Source organism: Triticum urartu, chromosome 2, assembly GCF_003073215.2.
Source record: "Triticum urartu cultivar G1812 chromosome 2, Tu2.1, whole genome shotgun sequence".
NCBI lineage: Eukaryota > Viridiplantae > Streptophyta > Magnoliopsida > Poales > Poaceae > Triticum > Triticum urartu.
This window is the reverse complement of record NC_053023.1, coordinates 431,266,915-431,285,554: the sequence shown is the minus strand read 5'-3', so window position 1 is coordinate 431,285,554 and position 18,640 is coordinate 431,266,915. Positions and strand designations below refer to the sequence as shown.

The 18,640-nt window shown below is 44.8% G+C and overlaps 1 protein-coding gene across 4 annotated transcripts; it reads right to left on the bottom strand.

Annotated features, from left to right (window-relative positions):
• Nucleotides 1-261: 261 nt before the first annotated feature.
• LOC125537682 (U11/U12 small nuclear ribonucleoprotein 25 kDa protein-like) lies at nucleotides 262-4,183 on the bottom strand. 4 transcript variants are annotated; one of them, XM_048701004.1, is made up of 4 exons: nucleotides 3,489-4,183; nucleotides 1,944-3,376; nucleotides 1,302-1,505; nucleotides 262-519 (listed from the first exon to the last, which is right to left on the bottom strand). In XM_048701004.1, exons 1-2 carry the CDS (start codon nucleotides 3,751-3,753, stop codon nucleotides 3,318-3,320), a joined length of 324 nt encoding a protein of 107 aa, XP_048556961.1. In that variant the 5' UTR covers nucleotides 3,754-4,183; the 3' UTR covers nucleotides 262-519; nucleotides 1,302-1,505; nucleotides 1,944-3,317. The 4 variants fall into 4 exon arrangements, with proteins under 4 accessions (XP_048556961.1, XP_048556963.1, XP_048556964.1 ...); XM_048701006.1 differs by lacking the exon at nucleotides 1,944-3,376; XM_048701007.1 differs by lacking the exon at nucleotides 1,944-3,376 and having other exon boundaries at nucleotides 262-1,505.
• Nucleotides 4,184-18,640: the final 14,457 nt, after the last annotated feature.

Genomic DNA, 18,640 nt, shown 5'->3' with positions numbered 1-18,640 from the left:
TTTGTGTTTTTTTCTCTCTGTCAATTTTTGGTTGGGTTCATGGGCCAAACCCAATATTGCAGCCTTTTTATTGTTGGGTTGTGGCCTTTTTGTCTAAACGAATTTAGTTTTTCTTTTTTCCCCAAAAGAAGGGTCCACTAGTCAGATGGGTCCCAGTTGTCAGGTTCTAGTAACAGGTTCCCATTGTCATGTTGTGGTAAGTGGGTCCCATCAATTCAAACTCATATTCTTCATATTTCAAGCATTATTTAGATTTTCGGAGACAAAAACACACATGATACTTAAATAAGAGCAACCAGATCACATGATACAAGCTCTATCCATTCCAATACAGAAGACCATACTGCTTTACAAGCTCTACAAGTGTAACAAGCTCTACAATTGTAATACTAACAAGCTCTACAAGTTCTTAGATTCAGACTCCTAACAAGCTCTACTAGATGAACAACATGCCGGATTCGCTCGACGACCATAGTCAACGCTGGGAACAAACAAAACAACATGGCTTCCACTGTCATCCTGTTACATGAATCAGAGAAGAATTAAAATGAGGCATAGAGCAGAAAAATGAGATATATATATTCATGATCTTCACAACATGAATCCAAATCCTACGGCTGATAGTGGCCCTTTTTATACTACAAAAGACACCTGTACACGACCATTGACACTGTTCAAGAATCACAACAGCACACTAAGAACAATGACATGCTCCGCAAGCCTGTGACATACTGTACACGGCAATAGGAGCAAAAATCTAATAAGTTCATTACAGGCTTGCCAATAAAAATAACAAGTTACCTACACACAAGGAAACATAAACTTGAGAGGTTGAGATCAAGGCCTATCAACTACATCATATATATATATATATATATATATATATATATATATATATGCATCAAAAAACAAGGCCATATGGACCAATGCATCATAATTATCAGTTTTAAACACTACAGGATCAGACCGACTGACCGAGCCTGATGAATCAATAGGTGTGAAATGCATTGACACTTTGCTCTATCTTAAAATTGACAGCTATATTAATTTATATTTATACTCATTAGAGATAGTCATAATATTGGGACGTGGACACTCATCAAGATAACTCCAAAAGAGTTTGACAAGATATGCAACCGAAGTCATAGATCCAGAACAATAAAAATAATCACATTCTATTCTGATGAACACTTATTTACGCTGGATCTCGAATATCACAGACACTGTAGTTGCCGGGCAACTCTATCTACACCATTCTAATGCTTAAACACTGTCTACATGAGCATTTTAATACCACTCACCGTTTCATTTGACCACACAAATAATCTGGCAAGCACGATGCAGATGCCACCCAGGTAGGCGATCAGTTTTTCTAGACAATAGACAATAGAGCAATCATGCCCTGTGCAAGTTAACAAATGCAAGGGAAACAAGAAGCTTCAGCAGCTTTTAGCTGGCAAACTCTCAAGGTTGACCTCCCCAACAGCTTCAGCAGCAGCTTTTAGCTGGCAAACAAATCAAGTCAGTTGGTTCGACAAAGGAAAACAAAGTAAGCTTATTTTCTTGACTATTTACAGAACTTGTAATAGAAAAGTAAAGTGTTGGGCATGCAGAAAAGGGCAAAGAAGAAAGTCGATGCCAATCACAACTTCTATAGATGGAGATAAACAGAAATAGATAACATTTCTTACATATCTAGCTACAGCCCAACTTGTTCATCATATTCAGTCATGTCACAGTTGAGAGTAAATGTTGACAGTTTATGGACATTTTGCTAGAAGGACATGTCACACTTGTATTCACATGCACATTGATCTAATGGATCAATTGAAGGCAATTTTTATTTATTCGCATGCACTTTAAGTCAAATGGGATAATCAAGGATAGACACTCTCTATCCAAGTGATTTTAGTACTAGTGCCCGGAACCAACAGGTGGTTTACCTGATTCAGAAATTCATCCAGCCTCCTAACTAGCCGTATGATGCTTCCTTCAAAAATGTCAGTCATTTCTGTCACCTCTCTGAAGGTGGCGCCCTATGAGGAAAATGTTTCAGGACTCTACATAGAATATAACTACAAAAACTGCAGCAGCAATACAGATGCAGAGTATGATTGCATCAGATGTCGAGATTATGCATGATAAGAATCGATGTCTCAACCTTTGACCAGCAGTATATGACGTCCATCAGGTAGGGTTTACAAGTTGGTACTTTTGGGGAATACAATACAAGCCTGACGGCTATTATACAGCTGAAGAGGTAACATTGTGATAGAACTTAGAAGGCCATATTATTAAGCATAGCTAACATTCAATAAGGTAGGATCTCTAACTAGTTTTACACTTATGCAGCTGAAGCTTTTTAATTACAGAACACGTATGTCGGCTCGTAATTTTCTACAGTTTATTTTTCCCAGCATCTAGTAATGTTCTGTCTGCACAGCAATAAATTAGTTGAGCCTTCCCAAATCTACAATTTATTTTAACAACACTACAATCCTCATACTACACAGTAGCCTTTCTTGGATGAATAGGTATAATACTTTCTGACAATTTAGCGTTAACAAATACTGATGCCAAGAACTCTTTGCAGTGAGTGCTCTCGTTATATCAGACAGGCAAACAATGTAGTGTCCTAGATAAACTTATAACCACATGACCGAAGCTTCATGGAGTCACAGAAATGGGATCCTAGTTTAGAATATAGATACCAGTGTAACATCTTAGAGAGAAAATTCTTTCTATGTTGAGCTCATACTTCTTTAAGAGGACAATCTTCGAACATTATATTCTCCTTAGCTTAACTGAAATAGATTAGTTAAGATAGGGACCTTCATTCAAATGGGTTTGACTAACCTTGTGTACACACATTCAGCTAGTCAATACCAGACAGGTCAAGTTCAGTGCAAAATCAAACTAAAAATTAGAATAAGTTCCAGCTTGGAATCTAATTCAAGCAGGCTTGAATAACCTTATGTACACAGATTCAACTATTCAATACACAGTGCAAAGTCAAACTAAAACACGACTTCAGCTAGGATTCTCAACATCTCGAGCCTACTAAGAATTCAGGTTAATACCATACATCTCGTGACCCTCAGCTTATTTAGATAATCACACCCATCTAAACTAAGAAAATTTTGGTGGATCAACAGTGCCTTAGTGCCCATCATAGGATATATTAAATAGCAAAGACAAATCGGCAGCATTTCGAAGGATGTCAACTAATTAGATCAACACATGTCAGCATGAATGAATTAGATGACATGGATGTCAGAATTCATCCTTCCACAGTTTCAGACAAATAAATCTGACTATCACTTCCTGATAGCCAGCTTCAAATCCTTGAGCGTAGCAGTGTTCAACACCGCGACATCTGTATCACTCACCACAACGACAAGAGGAACACGAATTGAGATGTGGGATAAACGCACGGTAAGTGATTTGGACAAAAATGTGGGCAGGGTTCGAAGAGGGCCATATTATACCAAACGAGGTGTTGTCCAGCTTGACGACGGTCACCCTCATGGCGCTGCCGAGCTCGAGGTTGATGAGCGTGTCCACGTCCGCCAGCGGGGGCTTCCTCGGGAGGTCGGCTAGAATGGGGTCGTCGAGGAGCGCCGCGAGCATGGACTGCAGCCTCGCCTGCTTGGCCTCGCTGCTCTGGTAGGCAGCCACCTCCTCATCGGGCTTCGAGGCGCCTGCTGAATCCATCGCCTCTCCGCCGTAGAGCACGATTGGCTCGGGACGCATCGCGGACCCCTCCGGCGGCGGGTGCTCAACAGCGGCGGCGGCGCTCGGGGAGATGCGGTTCCACTGGAGAAGGGGTTAGAAGGGGTTAAGGGGTGGCAGCGGGTGGATGGATCTGAAGGGAGGAGGAGAAGAGGAGGTGGCGGCGGCGATGGATCTGATGGGAGGAGGAGACGGGGGAGAAGGGGCGGCAGCGGGTGGATGGATCTGAAGGGAGGAGGAGATGAGGAGGTGGCGGCGGCGATGGATCTGATGGGAGGAGGAGACAGGGGAGAAGGGGCGGCTGCTGGGTTGGATCTGCCGCGCGCCGGCGTTGGGGTAGGAGGTCGCAAGCGGGGCCGGAGGATGTGGAGCGGAGGTCGCGCCGGCCGACCGGAGGATCGGGGGAGAGGAGGTCACGGGAGGGAGGGAGAAAGAAAGGAGGGGGGTGGATGGAAAATGTCCACGAGGACTAGGGTTTTGGCTTAGGTGGGCTTAGGGTGAGGACTGCCGTTGGATCCGCGAGCATCCGACGGTGTTCGATCCACGATCCGTGTGAAACGCCCACAGACCAATCAAAATGCAGCACACGGGTACGATGTCATGACCATTTAAATTGGTCGCAGTTGACTAAAAAATTGGTCATGGTTGATTAAAAATTCATTTTTCATTTTTGAATGCACAATTGACAAAATGGTTGGGTGTAAAAAGTTTTGACCCACCTCTGGTGAGAAAGACAAATTTCCGCCGATTCAGATGGAAGCGAGTCAAATTTGAACTGCAGCTGCCTCATAGTTTGCTATTTATTTTTTTCCAAAAATCATTTCTAGATACATAAGTATCAATTTAATCATAGAAACACCAAAAAATTCTAAGATTCAACCACTAGCTAGGAACGGTCAAGCCCGTCGTTTTGACCGCATTTTGAAACGGGCATAAAAAATTCAAAAAAAATCAAAAAATTGGAAAACCTTCACATTGTGTCATTATATGTGACCAAGTTTTCAGGAAAAATAACAAACTTGTAATACGGCAATTATTTTAAAAAAGTGTTCTCAGAAACGAGCTATCACGTATGGAGATCAATGGCTTTCAAGCCAAATGATCAATCTTATGGCCACATTCATGGCATAGTTTGTTCAAATGATCCCATATTGTGCACAAGGGTGCATATTGGAATGGCAAACAATGTTGCCTAAGGAAGCTTTCATTTTCTTTGGACGAAAAAACCATTTTCCATTTTTCGAGTGCCCCAAAGGAGATTTTTTTGTGAAGGACCTCCCAAATAATTGTTGCAAAATTGGACCAAATCAATTTTCTAAAATACTAGGCCATATTTAATGCACAATTGACAAAATGGTTGGGTGTAAAAAGTTTTGATCCACCTCTCATGAAAAAGACAAATTTTCGCCGATTCGGGTGGAAGCGGGTCAAATTTGAACTGCAGCTGCCTCATAGTTTGCTATTTATTTTTTTCCAAAAATCATTTCTAGTTACATAAGTACCTATTTAATCATAAATACATGGTTTGGTGGCGATACGTCGAGGTTTGGGCGGTGGCCGAGGGCCCCAACTCTAGAGCGCGTAAACTCGCATGCCTGGTGCGTGGTCACCGCGTGACCTTGGCGTTGACATGCGTTCTGGGAGGCCTAGCCATGTCTAGTGGGTTGGGCACTCCCCGGGTAGGTGGTAGGAAGAAAATTACAACATAAGATTCTCACGAGGAGACCGGTCGATGCTTAAACATGAAATAGCAGCCAAGTGTTTGATTGGCGGTACGGGAAATGTACATGGCTAATGGGCGTGAGTTTTGGCTGAGGATGATCGGTTACTAAGAAGAATTTGTTCGCAAATTTTCAGCTCAAAAAGGAGGAGCCTAGGTGGTACTTGCTTTGCAAAGTACCACACTGGACATAAATACGAATGTTGAAGCTGGGCTCAAAATAATTAATGGATTGAGCTGGCATTTGGTGTAGGATGGTTATTTGGGCATAGGAAAGCACTGTAGAAAATGGATACTATTTGGGCATGCCAAAGTGGTACTTCCTTCACAAAGTGCTGCTTTGAACAGAATAGGAAAATGAATATTGTTGAATTATTTTTGAACTAGGCAAGGAAGGTTTTTGACATATTTGATGAAGATACGATCCAAACAATTTATGAGAATTTTTTGGGAATTTTTGGAATAACAGAAATATAGGTTGCTTCACAACCTAGGGCAAAAATTGACACATGAACATGACACATAGGCAAAACTGATGAGATGACGCCTAGTCATCGCAACCCACCATAATTTACAAGGCTATGACCATCTATATTGGTCGTTAACAACTAGAGATAAGGCATCAGACTAGCATTGTTTGCTTTATGACCATTTCGGATAAGGAAATTATGACCTTTCTAACCAAAATGGTCGTAATGGTTTAGGGTTTGGAGCCCCCCGAACAGCTTTTGACCAATTGGTCTCAAATGGTCATAGATCTATGACCAATTCTTCCAGGGTCACTGACAGAAAGTCACTAGTTGACATATTTCTTGTAGTGGAAGCTTGCGCCAGCCTCCTAACAGGCTTTGAGGTAAGCAATCAAAATATAAGAAAACATCACCGCATAGAAAGTAGCCCCTGATGCTCTATTCGGCGTTCGCAAAGAAAGGCCGAATAGAGGATCAAATGATGACCCAAGAGTCTAATCAGAACATGTCTATGTGTATGTGCAGGCTTCACTGCTGGCCGTTGCCGCACGTACTGCGGAGGTCTCTGCACTGAAGCAGGACCTAGAGCGGTCCGAGAACGAGCTCGGCCTTACCAAGAGGCAGCTCGAGGAGAGCAAAGGTAAGCAATACCTTGTCTATATATTTAAAAAAGAAGTTCGGGTGTGAAGTAATAGGATCATCATGAATTTGCCAGGTGCCACGACCGAGGTGGCGACCCTGAAGAAGGCACTGTCCGAAGCCGAAGACAAAGTGGCCAAGGAGCGCCTTGAGCGGGAAAAGTAAGAAGCCCGGGTAGGCGAGGTGCAGCAAGAGCTCGAGGCTCTCGCCAAAAAACATGAGTCCTTGGAGATTGACTCTAAGACGCGAGAGTCTGAGCTTGCGAGGGCACTCGAAAGCGCACGGAGCGCCAAGGCTAAAGCCCACAAGGCCCTCCAAGAGATGGATGCGGTGAAGAAGATAGCAGTGGGTAAGGCATTCATTATGCAAAGCAAGCATGTGAAGGAAACTTTCCTTTTACTTACCCGAGTTTGGAGCTCTCCAGGAGCGTTCACGGATCTTCCCCGCAGTGTGCTGGATGCCGCGGAATTTTACCAAGCTGAGGAGGGGAGCTCTACGGAAAAGTTGTTCTGGTCTCAGTATACTGGGACCAAACACCCAATGCCCTTGAGCGACCAGCTGAAGCAACTGGTCGAGCTTCACAAGGCGGCCGAACAGGCCATGAAGGGTCTTATAGTCCGGATATGGCCTGGCGAGCCCCTGCTCGGCAGCTACTTCAGTCTGGTGAGGCGGCTTGTGGATGCCTGCCCACGGCTTGAAGTCATAAAGCGGTCCGTCTGCATCGAGGGTGCGCGCCGGGCTTTTGCCCGGGCGAAGGTGCACTGGGCGAAGCTGGACGCCGTGAAGCTGGTGAAGGAGGGGCCGCCGGAGGGCAAGGAGCATCGCTGCCCCGAAATGTATTATGAGAGTGTCCTGAAGGGTTCCCGCCTTGTGGCGGATGAATGCGCCCAGAGATGTAATTTTTGAATGAACATGCTCATGTGATCCTGTAATGTGAAACAAGTTCATTTGCGCTATGCAACGCTTTTTTAATTTAAAATATTACCTTCTGTGCGGCCGTTTATAAAATCTGAGAGTTGGCCAGTCGTCGGCTTCTGCCCCCATGTAATTAGTACTGGGATGTTCGGGATAAACCTGAGCACTCTTTATCTCAATTTTGGGTCCTTCGAGGGAGGTGTTCAGCACAACGAACCAGGCAATCGGACTATAAGGCTTTATCACTCTCACTTAGCCATATAAGTCTATAATTTTAAATTTTGGCGAAGCCCCTAGTATTCGGAAGGCCGAATTTGGGGCGCTATGCACGCCTAAATCGAGCAAGGCCGACTCCTCGCCCGAAGCGGAAAAAGTCTTTAAGGACTTGAGACCTCTCGAACAGCAACCAGCTCTCGCCCTATCATGACAGTCAGTTTGCGGCTTTCTCTACTGAGGTGCTCGTCTGGAAGAACCGGTACACAATCACAGTAGTTCTCCCAGCGCTACCTTAGCCGATATAGCGGAACGTAAGGTACCAAAGCATGGGAGCCATGCAAACCCAACTATTGACACAAGACATGATTCGGAGCTGATGCATATAATGCTATAAGTTTGGGGTGCCGCACTGTCAAAAGTGTTCGGACTTCTCACACCGTATTATGGGGTAAACGAAAGCCCCTGGCGTACTGACCGTAGCAGAATGTACGGGTGCAAGTTGTCGTAAATGAGCATATAAGAAAAAAGGATGAATAATGAAATAATAGACTAATGCTATGGATTGTTATTTTAAATAATACGTCGAAGCGCACTGATACAAGTAGTGCAATAAGCAGAAAATAGGACTATTTGACATGTCCTATCCAAGGGCAAGCTGCGTACGAATAGTAGAAAGCGGGTATATCAATTCTTATTAGAGACCACCTGTGGGTTCCCGTGTACGTCTTAGCTTCTTGCCTCCTTGGATGTTCCTTCCTGTAATGTGTCCGGCAATCGTACTGCCGGAAAGGGCTTCCAGGGAGTTAGGTCCTGAAAGAGAAAAAATGATAAAGGTATACATCCCCTAGGGCGGTTAAGCCGCATTGCGGGACGTGCCCTGATCGTGCCCCCACCTATGCCCATGGTATTTTTAGTGCGTAATTATGTACGCGCGGCACGGATTTCGTCGCTTGGCTGGGACTGGGATGGGGGCTGAATTGCTAGGCGAGCTCTGAACGTACCAGGCGATCCTGTTGCAGTTTACTCCGGACTCGCTTGATGGTGCCTGGGGGCTGTATCGTCGAATTGGTGGTTTGCCTTAAAAGGCTGCTTTGTGCTTCTGCTGCGAGGGACGCAGTGTGCTCTTCCGTGCGGAGTGAGCATTCTGTGTTTCCATTGACTGTTATGACCTCCCTAGGTCCTGGCATCTTGAGCTTGAGGTATGCGTAATGCGGTACCACATTGAACTTTGCAAATGCGGTTCGCCCGAGCAGTGCGTGATAGCCGCTGCGGAACGGGACGATATCGAAAATTAACTCCTCGCTTCAGAAGTTGTCCGGAGACCCAAAGACCACTTCCAGTGTGATTGAGCCCGTGCAATGGGCCTCTACACCTGGATGACGCCCTTAAAGGTGGTTTTGGTGGGTTTGATCCTTGAGGGATCTATACCCATTTTGCGCACTGTATCCTGATAGAGAAGGTTCAGGCTGCTGCCGCCGTCCATAAGGACTCGAGTGAGGTGGAATCCGTCGATGATGGGGTCTAGGACCAGTGCGGCAGATCCGCCATGACGGATACTGGTGGGGTGGTCCCTGCGATCAAAGGTGATCGGACAAGCGGACCATGGGTTGAACTTTGGGGCGACGTGCTCCATCGCATAGACGTCCCTTAGTGCATGCTTCCGTTCCCTCTTGGGAATGTGGGTTGCATATATCATGTTCACCGTCTTCACTTGTGGGGGGAACCTCTTATGTCCTCTCGTGTTCGGCGGTCGCGGCTCCTCCTCGTCATCACTATGCAGCCCCTTGTCCTTGTTTTCGGCGTTTAACTTGCCGGCCTGCTTGAACACCCAGCATTCTCTATTGGTGTGATTGGCTGGCTTATCGGGGGTGCCGTGGATTTGACACGAGCGATCCAGTATGCGATCCAAACTGGACGGGCCCGGAGTACTTCTTTTGAATGGCTTTTTCCGCTGACCGGATCTAGAGCCTCTGAATCTGGTATTGACTGCCGTATCATCGGTGTTATCGCCGTTGTTGTGGCACTTTTGTCTGTTACGACGTGGTCTGCCGTTGGCATCTTTGGTATCCGGAGTACCCGGATTCCTTGATGTGTTGTTGCTGCGAGCCAGCCAGCTATCCTCGCATGCGCAAAAGCGGGTCATGAGCGTCGTGAGGGCTGCCATAGACTTCGGCTTCTCCTGGCCGAGGTGCCGGGAAAGCCACTCGTCACGGATGTTATGCTTGAATGCCACTAATGCCTCTGCATCCGGACAGTCGACAGTTTGGTTTTTCTTAGTTAGGAACTGTGTCCAGAATTGTCTGGCCGATTCCCCTGGCTGCTGAGTTATATGGCTCAAGTCATCAGCATCCGTTGGTCGCACATAAGTGCCCTGGAAGTTGTCAAGGAATGCGTCTTCCAAATCCTCCCAAATGCCGACGGAGTCTGCTGGCAAGCTATTCAGCCAATGCCGAGCTGGTCCTTTGAGTTTTAGTGGGAGGTACTTGATGGCATGTAGATCATCACCGCGAGCCATGTGGATGTGAATGAGGAAATCCTCAATCCACACAGTGGGATCTGTTTACCATCATACGATTTGATATTTACGGGTTTAAAACCCTCCGGGAATTCATGATCCATAACTTCATCAATGAAGCATTGGGGGTGTGCGGCGCCTCTGTGTCGGGCTATATCCCGACGCAGTTCATATGAGTCTTGTCTGCTGTATTCGGCCCGGCCGGATTTACCTTTAGTGTATCCGGCGCGACGGTCATCGTCCCGCATTGGCGCGCGCCCCCGTGACCTGTATATTGACCTTGCATGTTTTGCCCTGCTGTCCAATACGTCTCGCAGGTCCCGTGTGTTGCCCCGGGCCTTGGTATTTTTGATTGAGTGGCGGCGGGGTGCAGGATGAACTTCAGGCTGAAATGCCTCTCTGGCTCGGCCACACGATGGCCGGTCAGCCGCATCATACGCTGGTGATGGAGGTTTCCATGCTTCCTCCTCGAGGTGAGGTAGCAACCTACGCTTTGGGTAATTCTTGGAGGGGCGCTCGAGTTCGTATTCCTCGGCCGCAAGGACTTCGGTCCATCTATCTGCTAGCAAGTCTTGATCATCTTGAAGCTATTGTTGCTTTTTCTTCAGGCTATTTGTTGTGGCCATAAGCCGACGCTTGAAGCGCTCCTGCTCGACGGGATCCTTAGGCACGATAAATTCTTTGTCGCCGAGGCTCACCTCGTCTTCGGAGAGAGGCATGTAATTGTCCTCCTCCGATTTTTCATCTGCTACCTGCTCTGGAGGGCTAGCTTGTTCACCCTCCCGCTCTACATCGTGCTGGAGGGGATTGTGGTTGTCTTTGGCACTATCCGGAGTGTTATTGTCTCTTGTGCCGGTATCACTACTTTTGCTGTGGCGGGACTTAGAGCGGCGCCGCTGACGTCGGCGCTTGGGTTGCTTCTTGGAGGGGTCATCCTCCGCTGTCTCGTCGCCATTGCCTTCTTTGGGGGTGTCCACCATGTATATATATGATGAGGTGGCAGTCCAGCACCCTATGGGTGGTGGTTCCTGTTCGTCTCCCGCATCGTCGTCCATACCGTCGATGTCTTCGGAGTCGAAGTTGAGCATGTCAGTTAAATCGTCGACAGTGACTACTAAGTGGGTGGTGGGTGGGCAGCGAATTTCTTCATCGTCCGCGTTCCATTCTAGCCGGACATAGTTCGGCCAAGGTTCTCCTGACAAGGAGAAAGACCTTAATGAATTTAGCAAATCGCCGAAAGGCGAGGGCTGAAAGATATCCGCGGAGGTGAACTCCATGATTGGCGCCCAGTCGGATTCGATAGGTACGGATGCAGGCGGCTCGGAGTCTGTGGCCGGAGACGAATCCAGTGGTTCGGCGACACGGCTCTCGTAAGGAGTGAAGTCAGTATCCGGCTCCATCGCTACTGAGAGTGCGGCCTCCGTGGCGGGGTCTATCCCTCTGTCCTCGGATGGCGCAATTTGTTCCAGATTGAAGGCCGGAGTAGTTGTAGGTGTGATTTCCCGAACACTGTCCGACGACAGAGCTAAATCATGCTCGTCGTGATCGTGCGGCGCACCTGACATGGGCTCGAATCCGTCGAAGATCAAGTCTCCGCGGATGTCGGCAGTGTAGTTTAAGTTTCCGAACCTGACCTGATGGCCAGGGGCGTAGCTCTCGATCTACTCCAGATGGCCAAGCAAATTGGCCCACAGTGCGAAGCCGCCGAATACGAAGATCTGTCCGGGGAGGAAAACCTCACCCTGGACCGCATCGTTACCGATGATCGAAGGGGCCATCGAGCCTTATGGTGACGGCATAGTGGAACTCTCAATGAAAGCACCAATGTCTGTGTCAAAACCGGCGGATCTCGGGTAGGGGGTCCCGAACTGTGCGTCTAAGGCGGATGGTAACAAGAGGCAGGGGACACGATGTTTATCCAGGTTCGGGCCCTCTTGATGGAGGTAATACCCTACGTCCCGCTTCATTGTTCTTGATGATATGAGTATTACAAGAGTTGATCTACCACGAGATCATAGAGGCTAAACCCTAGAAGCTAGCCTATGGTATGATTGTATGTTGTCCTACGGACTAAACCCTCGGGTTACACAAAGTCGGTTACAAGGGAGGAGATCTACATATCTGTATTGCCAAGCTTGGCCTTCCACGCCAAGGAAAGTCCCATCCGGACACGGGACGGAGTCTTCAGTCTTGTATCTTCATAGTCCAACAGTTCGGTTAAAGGATATAGTCCGGCTGTCCGGAGACCCCCTAATCCAGGACTCCCTCATAGATTTTGCAAGAGGCATAAGTATTTAGAAACTAAATGGTTGCAAGAAAGGCTAGATGTTTGTGCTAAAAATTTAAATTTTCTTAGCCATCCTTGTGAACTTTGCAATGAACGTGGTCATTTAAATATCCAATGCAAATTGTTTCATGATCGAATCGTGTCCAAAAATTGTGATGACTTGATTCCCCTTGCACATCATAATGAACTTAGTTTGCTTCTGGGTTATGAAGAAATGAAACGTATAACTAAGGATATTCCAGAATTTGCCCTTGATAAAGTTCTTGATTTTGATCTAGAGGAAATTTATATGTATTGTGCGGTGAATTGCATTGAAAATCCTTATATTGCCAATTACATAAAGTCAAGAAAACAATTAGAAGATGAAGATAATACTAATGAAAGGGAAGAGACTTCTCAATATCCTCCTATTATTTCTTATGATGAATCAGGTAACGAGGAGGAGCCTTCTATTCAACCAATCTCATTAAGAAGGAGCTCCAAAAAGAGGATCAAACCCACACATTATGTGGAGAATAAAAATAAAAGACGGAGAAGCAAAGGTAAAAAGGCATCCTTCCCAAATGATGTTGCTCCGATTACTCATTGTGATGATGATAATTGCTATACTATTGGTGCTATCCATACTGTTAATGATGAGAGTGATTATGCTTATGTTATGAAAAGGCCCAAGCTTGGGGATGCTATGTATGATGAGAATGACATGTTTGAGAATGTATTTGCTACAATTAATGTTTGTCCCAAGCTTGGGGATGCTATGTTTAACGAAGATGATAATTTTAGTCTCCCAAGTTTTGATGAGCAAATTTATTATGATGATAGCATGCCTCCTATTTATGATGACTATTGTGATGACACTTATGCTATAAAAAGTAGTGATTATTATATTTATAAAACTTGTCATGATTATGATTACCCTCTTTCTTAACATTCCTCTTTTAATGTGGAAACAATTTATAGTATTCGAGTTTCTTATGATGCTCCCACTATTCCGAATGAGAAGAATTTTGCTTATGTGGAGAGTAACAAAAATTCTATGCTTGTGGCTCATGAAAAGAATGCCTTATGTTATAGTTATATTATTGAATTCATTCATGATGCTACTGAAAATTATTATGAGGGAGGAATATATGCTTGTAGGAGTTGCAATAATATCAAATTCCCTCTCTACGTGTTGAAAATCTTGAAGTTATCCTTGTTTTACCTTCCTATGCAAGTTGATTCTTGTTCCCACAAGTTGTTTGCTCACAAAATCCCTATACATAGGAAGTGGGTTAGACTTAAATTTGCTAGTTAAATTCTTCATGATGCTCTCTTTATGTTTCAATTCTTATCTTTTATGTGAGCATCATTGAACTCATCATGCCTAGCTAGGGGCGTTAAACGATAGCGCTTGTTGGTAGGCAACCCAATTTTATTCCTGTTATTTGCTTTTTGCTCTTAGCAATAAATAATCCATCTAGCCTCTGTTTATATGTGGTTTTATGTTTTCATTAGTGTCTGTGCCAAGTAGAACCTTTGGGAAGACTTGGGTGAAGTCTTTGCGATCGTGCTGTAAAAAAACAGAAACTTTTGCGCTCACGAGATTAGCTTCCATTTTTTACTGGAGAGTGAGTTTAGGTTGATTCGTTTTGCAGATGATTAATAGACAAATTACTCAGCTCCACCAATTTATTTCAGAATTTTTCGAGTGACAGAAGTATTCGAAACCTCCAGATTGCTACAGACTGTTCTGTTTTTGACAGATTCTGTTTTCATTGTGTTGTTTGCTTATTTTGATGAATCTATGAGTACTATCGGAGGGTATGAACCATAGAGAAGTTAGAATACAGTAGATATTACACCAATATGAATTTAGAATAAGTTCACAACAGTACTTAAGTGGTGATTTATTTTCTTATACTAACGGAGCTTACGAGTTTTCTGTTAAGTTTTGTGTTGTGAAGTTTTCAAGTTTTGGGTAAAGATTCGATGGACTATGGAATAAGGATTGGCAAGAGCCTAAGATTGGGGATGCCCAAGGCACCCCAAGGTAATATTCAAGGACAACCAAGAGCCTAAGCTCGGGGATGCCCCGGATGGCATCCCCTCTTTCGTCTTCGTTCATCGGTAACTTTACTTGGAGCTATATTTGTATTCTGTAGCGACTAGACCTCAAACAGTCTGATCTTTGTGCTCCGGTGTCATCCTTGGATCAGTAATGCTGACAGCACACAGTACTCGGAGGATTTATAGCAGAGTAGCAATCACACACTTATTACATCGAGTGTCTCAAAAGAGAACTTATTACAATAAATATGGCTTAAGGCCGTCTAATAACGATAACAGCGGAAGGCTTGGAAGATAAGTGAGTCCATCAACTCCAACGGCATCACTGAGTATAGAACTACGACCTAAAAACTCCTTAATCATCGTCTGAAAAGTCTGCAACATTAACGTTGCAGCCCGAGAACGGGTCAGCACATGGAATATGCTGGCAAGGTAACACATAGAGGGTAATGGAATGATACAACTATACTATATGCATATTTGGCTGGTGGAAATCTCTGTGGTTACAGTGTTTTGCGTAAAGCCAATTTTTCCCTACTGTAAAGGAATAAATTTTATTTAACTATCATGGTAGTTGTTAAACATTGAGAATGGTTGACAGCATTCTCAATCCCAATTAAGCATCATCATTAATCAAAACCCAACAAAATTAATTTTAGAGTAACATGTTGAGATTCACATGATAATCCAGGTACTAGATACTCAAGTTGTCCATAACCGGGGACACGGCTAAGCATGATTAGTTTATACACTCTGCAGAGGTTTGCGCACTTTTCCCCACAAGACTCGATCGCCTCCGTTTGGTTTCTCGCACTGCATGGTGTTTGAGAAGACGGATGACTGAGACATAGTCTTTCAGAAGCGCTAGCACCTTACGATTGGGTAGACCGTTACACCTACTTTCCCCTACATCTGCTAGTCTACCACTGTAAGAGTTTGCACAAAATCAACTATACTAGAGCCCATAATAGCTTGTGACTGCACACGGAAGTTTCTAGCATGAATAATATCATGATCCTTTTGAGTCTGCGTGGCGGTCCAAAAGAAAAATAGGCAATCGCTGGAATACCCAGGTGCCTCAATCCACCCAGATGTGTGTTTAAGTTGCCACCATAAATAAACCATTAATTAACAATCTCACATCATGGATACACTCATCCAATCCACGTCTACTAGCATAGCATGGCATAATAAGCAAACGTAGAAGTAACTCCCAGAGGTTTGATAATAAACAGGTAATAGGTTCTACCTCATCTACTTCCCAAACCCACAATTTAATTAGATCCTAATCATGCAATGTGTGATGATTGATCTAATGGAATAAAACTGGGTTGTGGGAAAGCATGATCAAAGTGTTACTTGCCTTGCTGATGATCCGGGAAACCTAGCGATTCGAAGTAGCAAGCGGCGCACTCCGGGTACTCTATCGAAACAAACAAGCATACAATAAGTACTCAACTAATGCACAGGTAAAACTCAAATAAGAGGTCTAACCAGAAGGTTCAACTTAAGAACTCCGGTTGGCAAAAAGAATCAAACCGAACGAAGCAACGAAAGACAAACGGCAAAAGAAACAGGCTTCGTTTACTATTCTGGATCTAGGGCAATTTTTACAGTGGCAAAAATTTGTTTGAGTTGGTTAAACGGAAAGAGGGTTTCGAGACGAAACTCCAGGCGCTTGAATCGCCTGATTCCGATAAACGAGCGAAAAGTTAGACTAAAACGAAAATCGGATCAGAAATCGCGATCAGAAAAATCGCGGATTTAATCCGAGAAAAAGAAAAACAACGAACGTTCGTTAAAACGAACGAACGGACGAACGCTCGCTAATTAAATAAACCGGAAAAACCGATCTATTTAAAAAAACGTAACTAAAAAAACGAACAAAACCGTCGGAAAAACCGAACGGTTTTTCGGAAAAAAACCCGGTGGCGGCGAGGTCTACCTCCGGCGACGAATCCGGCGGGCGGCGGCGGTGCTCCGACGGCGGCGTGGCGCAGCGGCGAGGGGCGGCGCGGCGGCGAGGTGCGGCGGCAAAGGCGGCGGCGACGCGGGGCTAGGGCGGCTAGGGTTTGAGGGGGGGGGGTCCGGCTGGGCCTCCCCGGCTTATAAAGCCGGACAGGCCTAGTGTCTGGGTCGAACACGGCCCGTTAGGTCGGTTGTGTTTTTTTAAATAGTTACGCTCAGAAAAAAACAAAAGGAATACTAAACGGACTCCAAAAATCCAGAAATAAATTTTCCCCGACTTCTAAAATCAAGCCGCACAGGATGAACATTTATTTGGGGCTTAAATGCAATTTTGAAAAACGCGATTTTTTTCCTAAATTCAAATAAAATTTTAATTGATTTTTTTTAAATCCTCAATATTTCTTTATTTTGGTAAAGTCATTTTATTCCCTCTCTCATATTTTTGTAATAGAAATAATCGAAGATAAAATAAATAAAATCAAATAATCCTATTTTCAAAATTTGAGACAACTCAATTATGAAAATAACGAAATCCCCAACTCTCTCCAAGGGTCCTTGAGTTGCGTAAAATTTCTAGGATCAACCAAAATGCAATAAATATGATATGCAATGATGATCTAGTGTATAACATTCCAAATTGAAAATTTGGGATGTTACAAACCTACCCCCCGTTAAGATGAATCTCGCCCTCAAGATTCGGGTTGGCTAGAAAATAGGTGAGGGTGGTCCTTCAACAATTCTTCCTCTCGTTCCCAGGTGGCTTCGTCCTCCGTGTGGTGGCTCCACTGAACCTTGCAAAACTTGATAACCTTGCTGCGGGTGACTCGACTGGCATACTCTAGAATCTTAACTGGTTTCTCCTCATAGGTCAAATCACTGTCCAATTGAATTGCTTCCAGCGGCACTGTGTCTCTCAGCGGTATATCAGCCATCTCTGCGTGGCACTTCTTCAACTGGGAAACGTGGAGCACGTCGTGAATTCCTGACAATCCTTCGGGCAATTCTAATTTATAGGCAACTTCTCCCATATGCTCCAAAACCTTGTATGGGCCTACAAAACGTGGCGCTAACTTTCCCTTAACTCCAAAGCGCTTAACTCCTTGAAGTGGTGATACTCGAAGATAAATCTGTCTCCAACTTCGTAAACTGTCTCCTTGCGTTTAGAATCTGCATAGCTCTTCTGCCTGGACTGGGCTACCTTGAGCCTATCATGAATCAATTTCACTTTCTGTTCTGACTCCTTAATCAGATTTGGTCCAAACAACTGGCGGTCTCCAACTTCATCCCACGGTAATGGGGTCCTGCACCTCCTTCCGTACAAGGCTTCGAAAGGGGCCATCTTCAAACTGGATTGATAGCTGTTGTTGTAAGAGAACTCTGCATATGGCAAATTCTCGTCCCAGCTAGATTCGTAATCTAGCGCACAAGCTCTTAGCATATCCTCCAAAATCTGATTGACTCTCTCAGTCTGTCCATCAGTGTGCGGGTGGAAAGCTGTGCTAAACTCCAGTCTGGTTCCCAAAGTTTCATGCAACTGATTCCAGAACTTTGAGGTAAATTGGGTTCCTCTATCTGATACTATGCTCCTTGGAACTCCATGCAGATAAACAATTCTAGTCATGTATATCTTTGCCAACTTTGCACTGGTATAGGTAGTCTTCACTGGAATGAAATGAGCTACCTTTGTTAAACGATCGACTACAACTCATATCGAGTCATAGCCTGAACGTGTTCTGGGTAATCCGGTAATAAAATCCATGCCTAACTTATCCCACTTCCATTCGGGTATCGACAATGCCTGTAGCAATCCTGCTGGCTTCTGATGCTCTGCCTTTACTCTCTGACATACATCACAAACCGGTACATATTCTGCAATATCCTTCTTCATTCCGGTCCACCAAAAAATATCCTTCAAAGCCAAATACATCTTGGTATTTCCTGGGTGAATCGAATACGGTGAATCATGGGCCTCTTGTAAAATTAACTTCCTGATCTCCGAATCATTTGGTACATAGACACGGTCTTCAAACCATAAGGTATCGTGCTCATCCTCACAAAATCCCTTAGCCTTTCCTTTGCTCATTTTCTCCTTTATAGCGGCAATCTCCTTATCAGTCTTTTGATCTTCT

Bases quoted from the DNA above. Each gene is read 5' to 3' on its own strand.
- LOC125537682 (XM_048701004.1), bottom strand. From the start codon at position 3,753: ATGCGTCCCGAGCCAATCGTGCTCTACGGCGGAGAGGCGATGGATTCA. The intron at 3,377-3,488 runs GTATAATATGGC...TGAGTGATACAG, and splicing joins GCTGGACAACACCTCGTTTG to ATGTCGCGGTGTTGAACACT.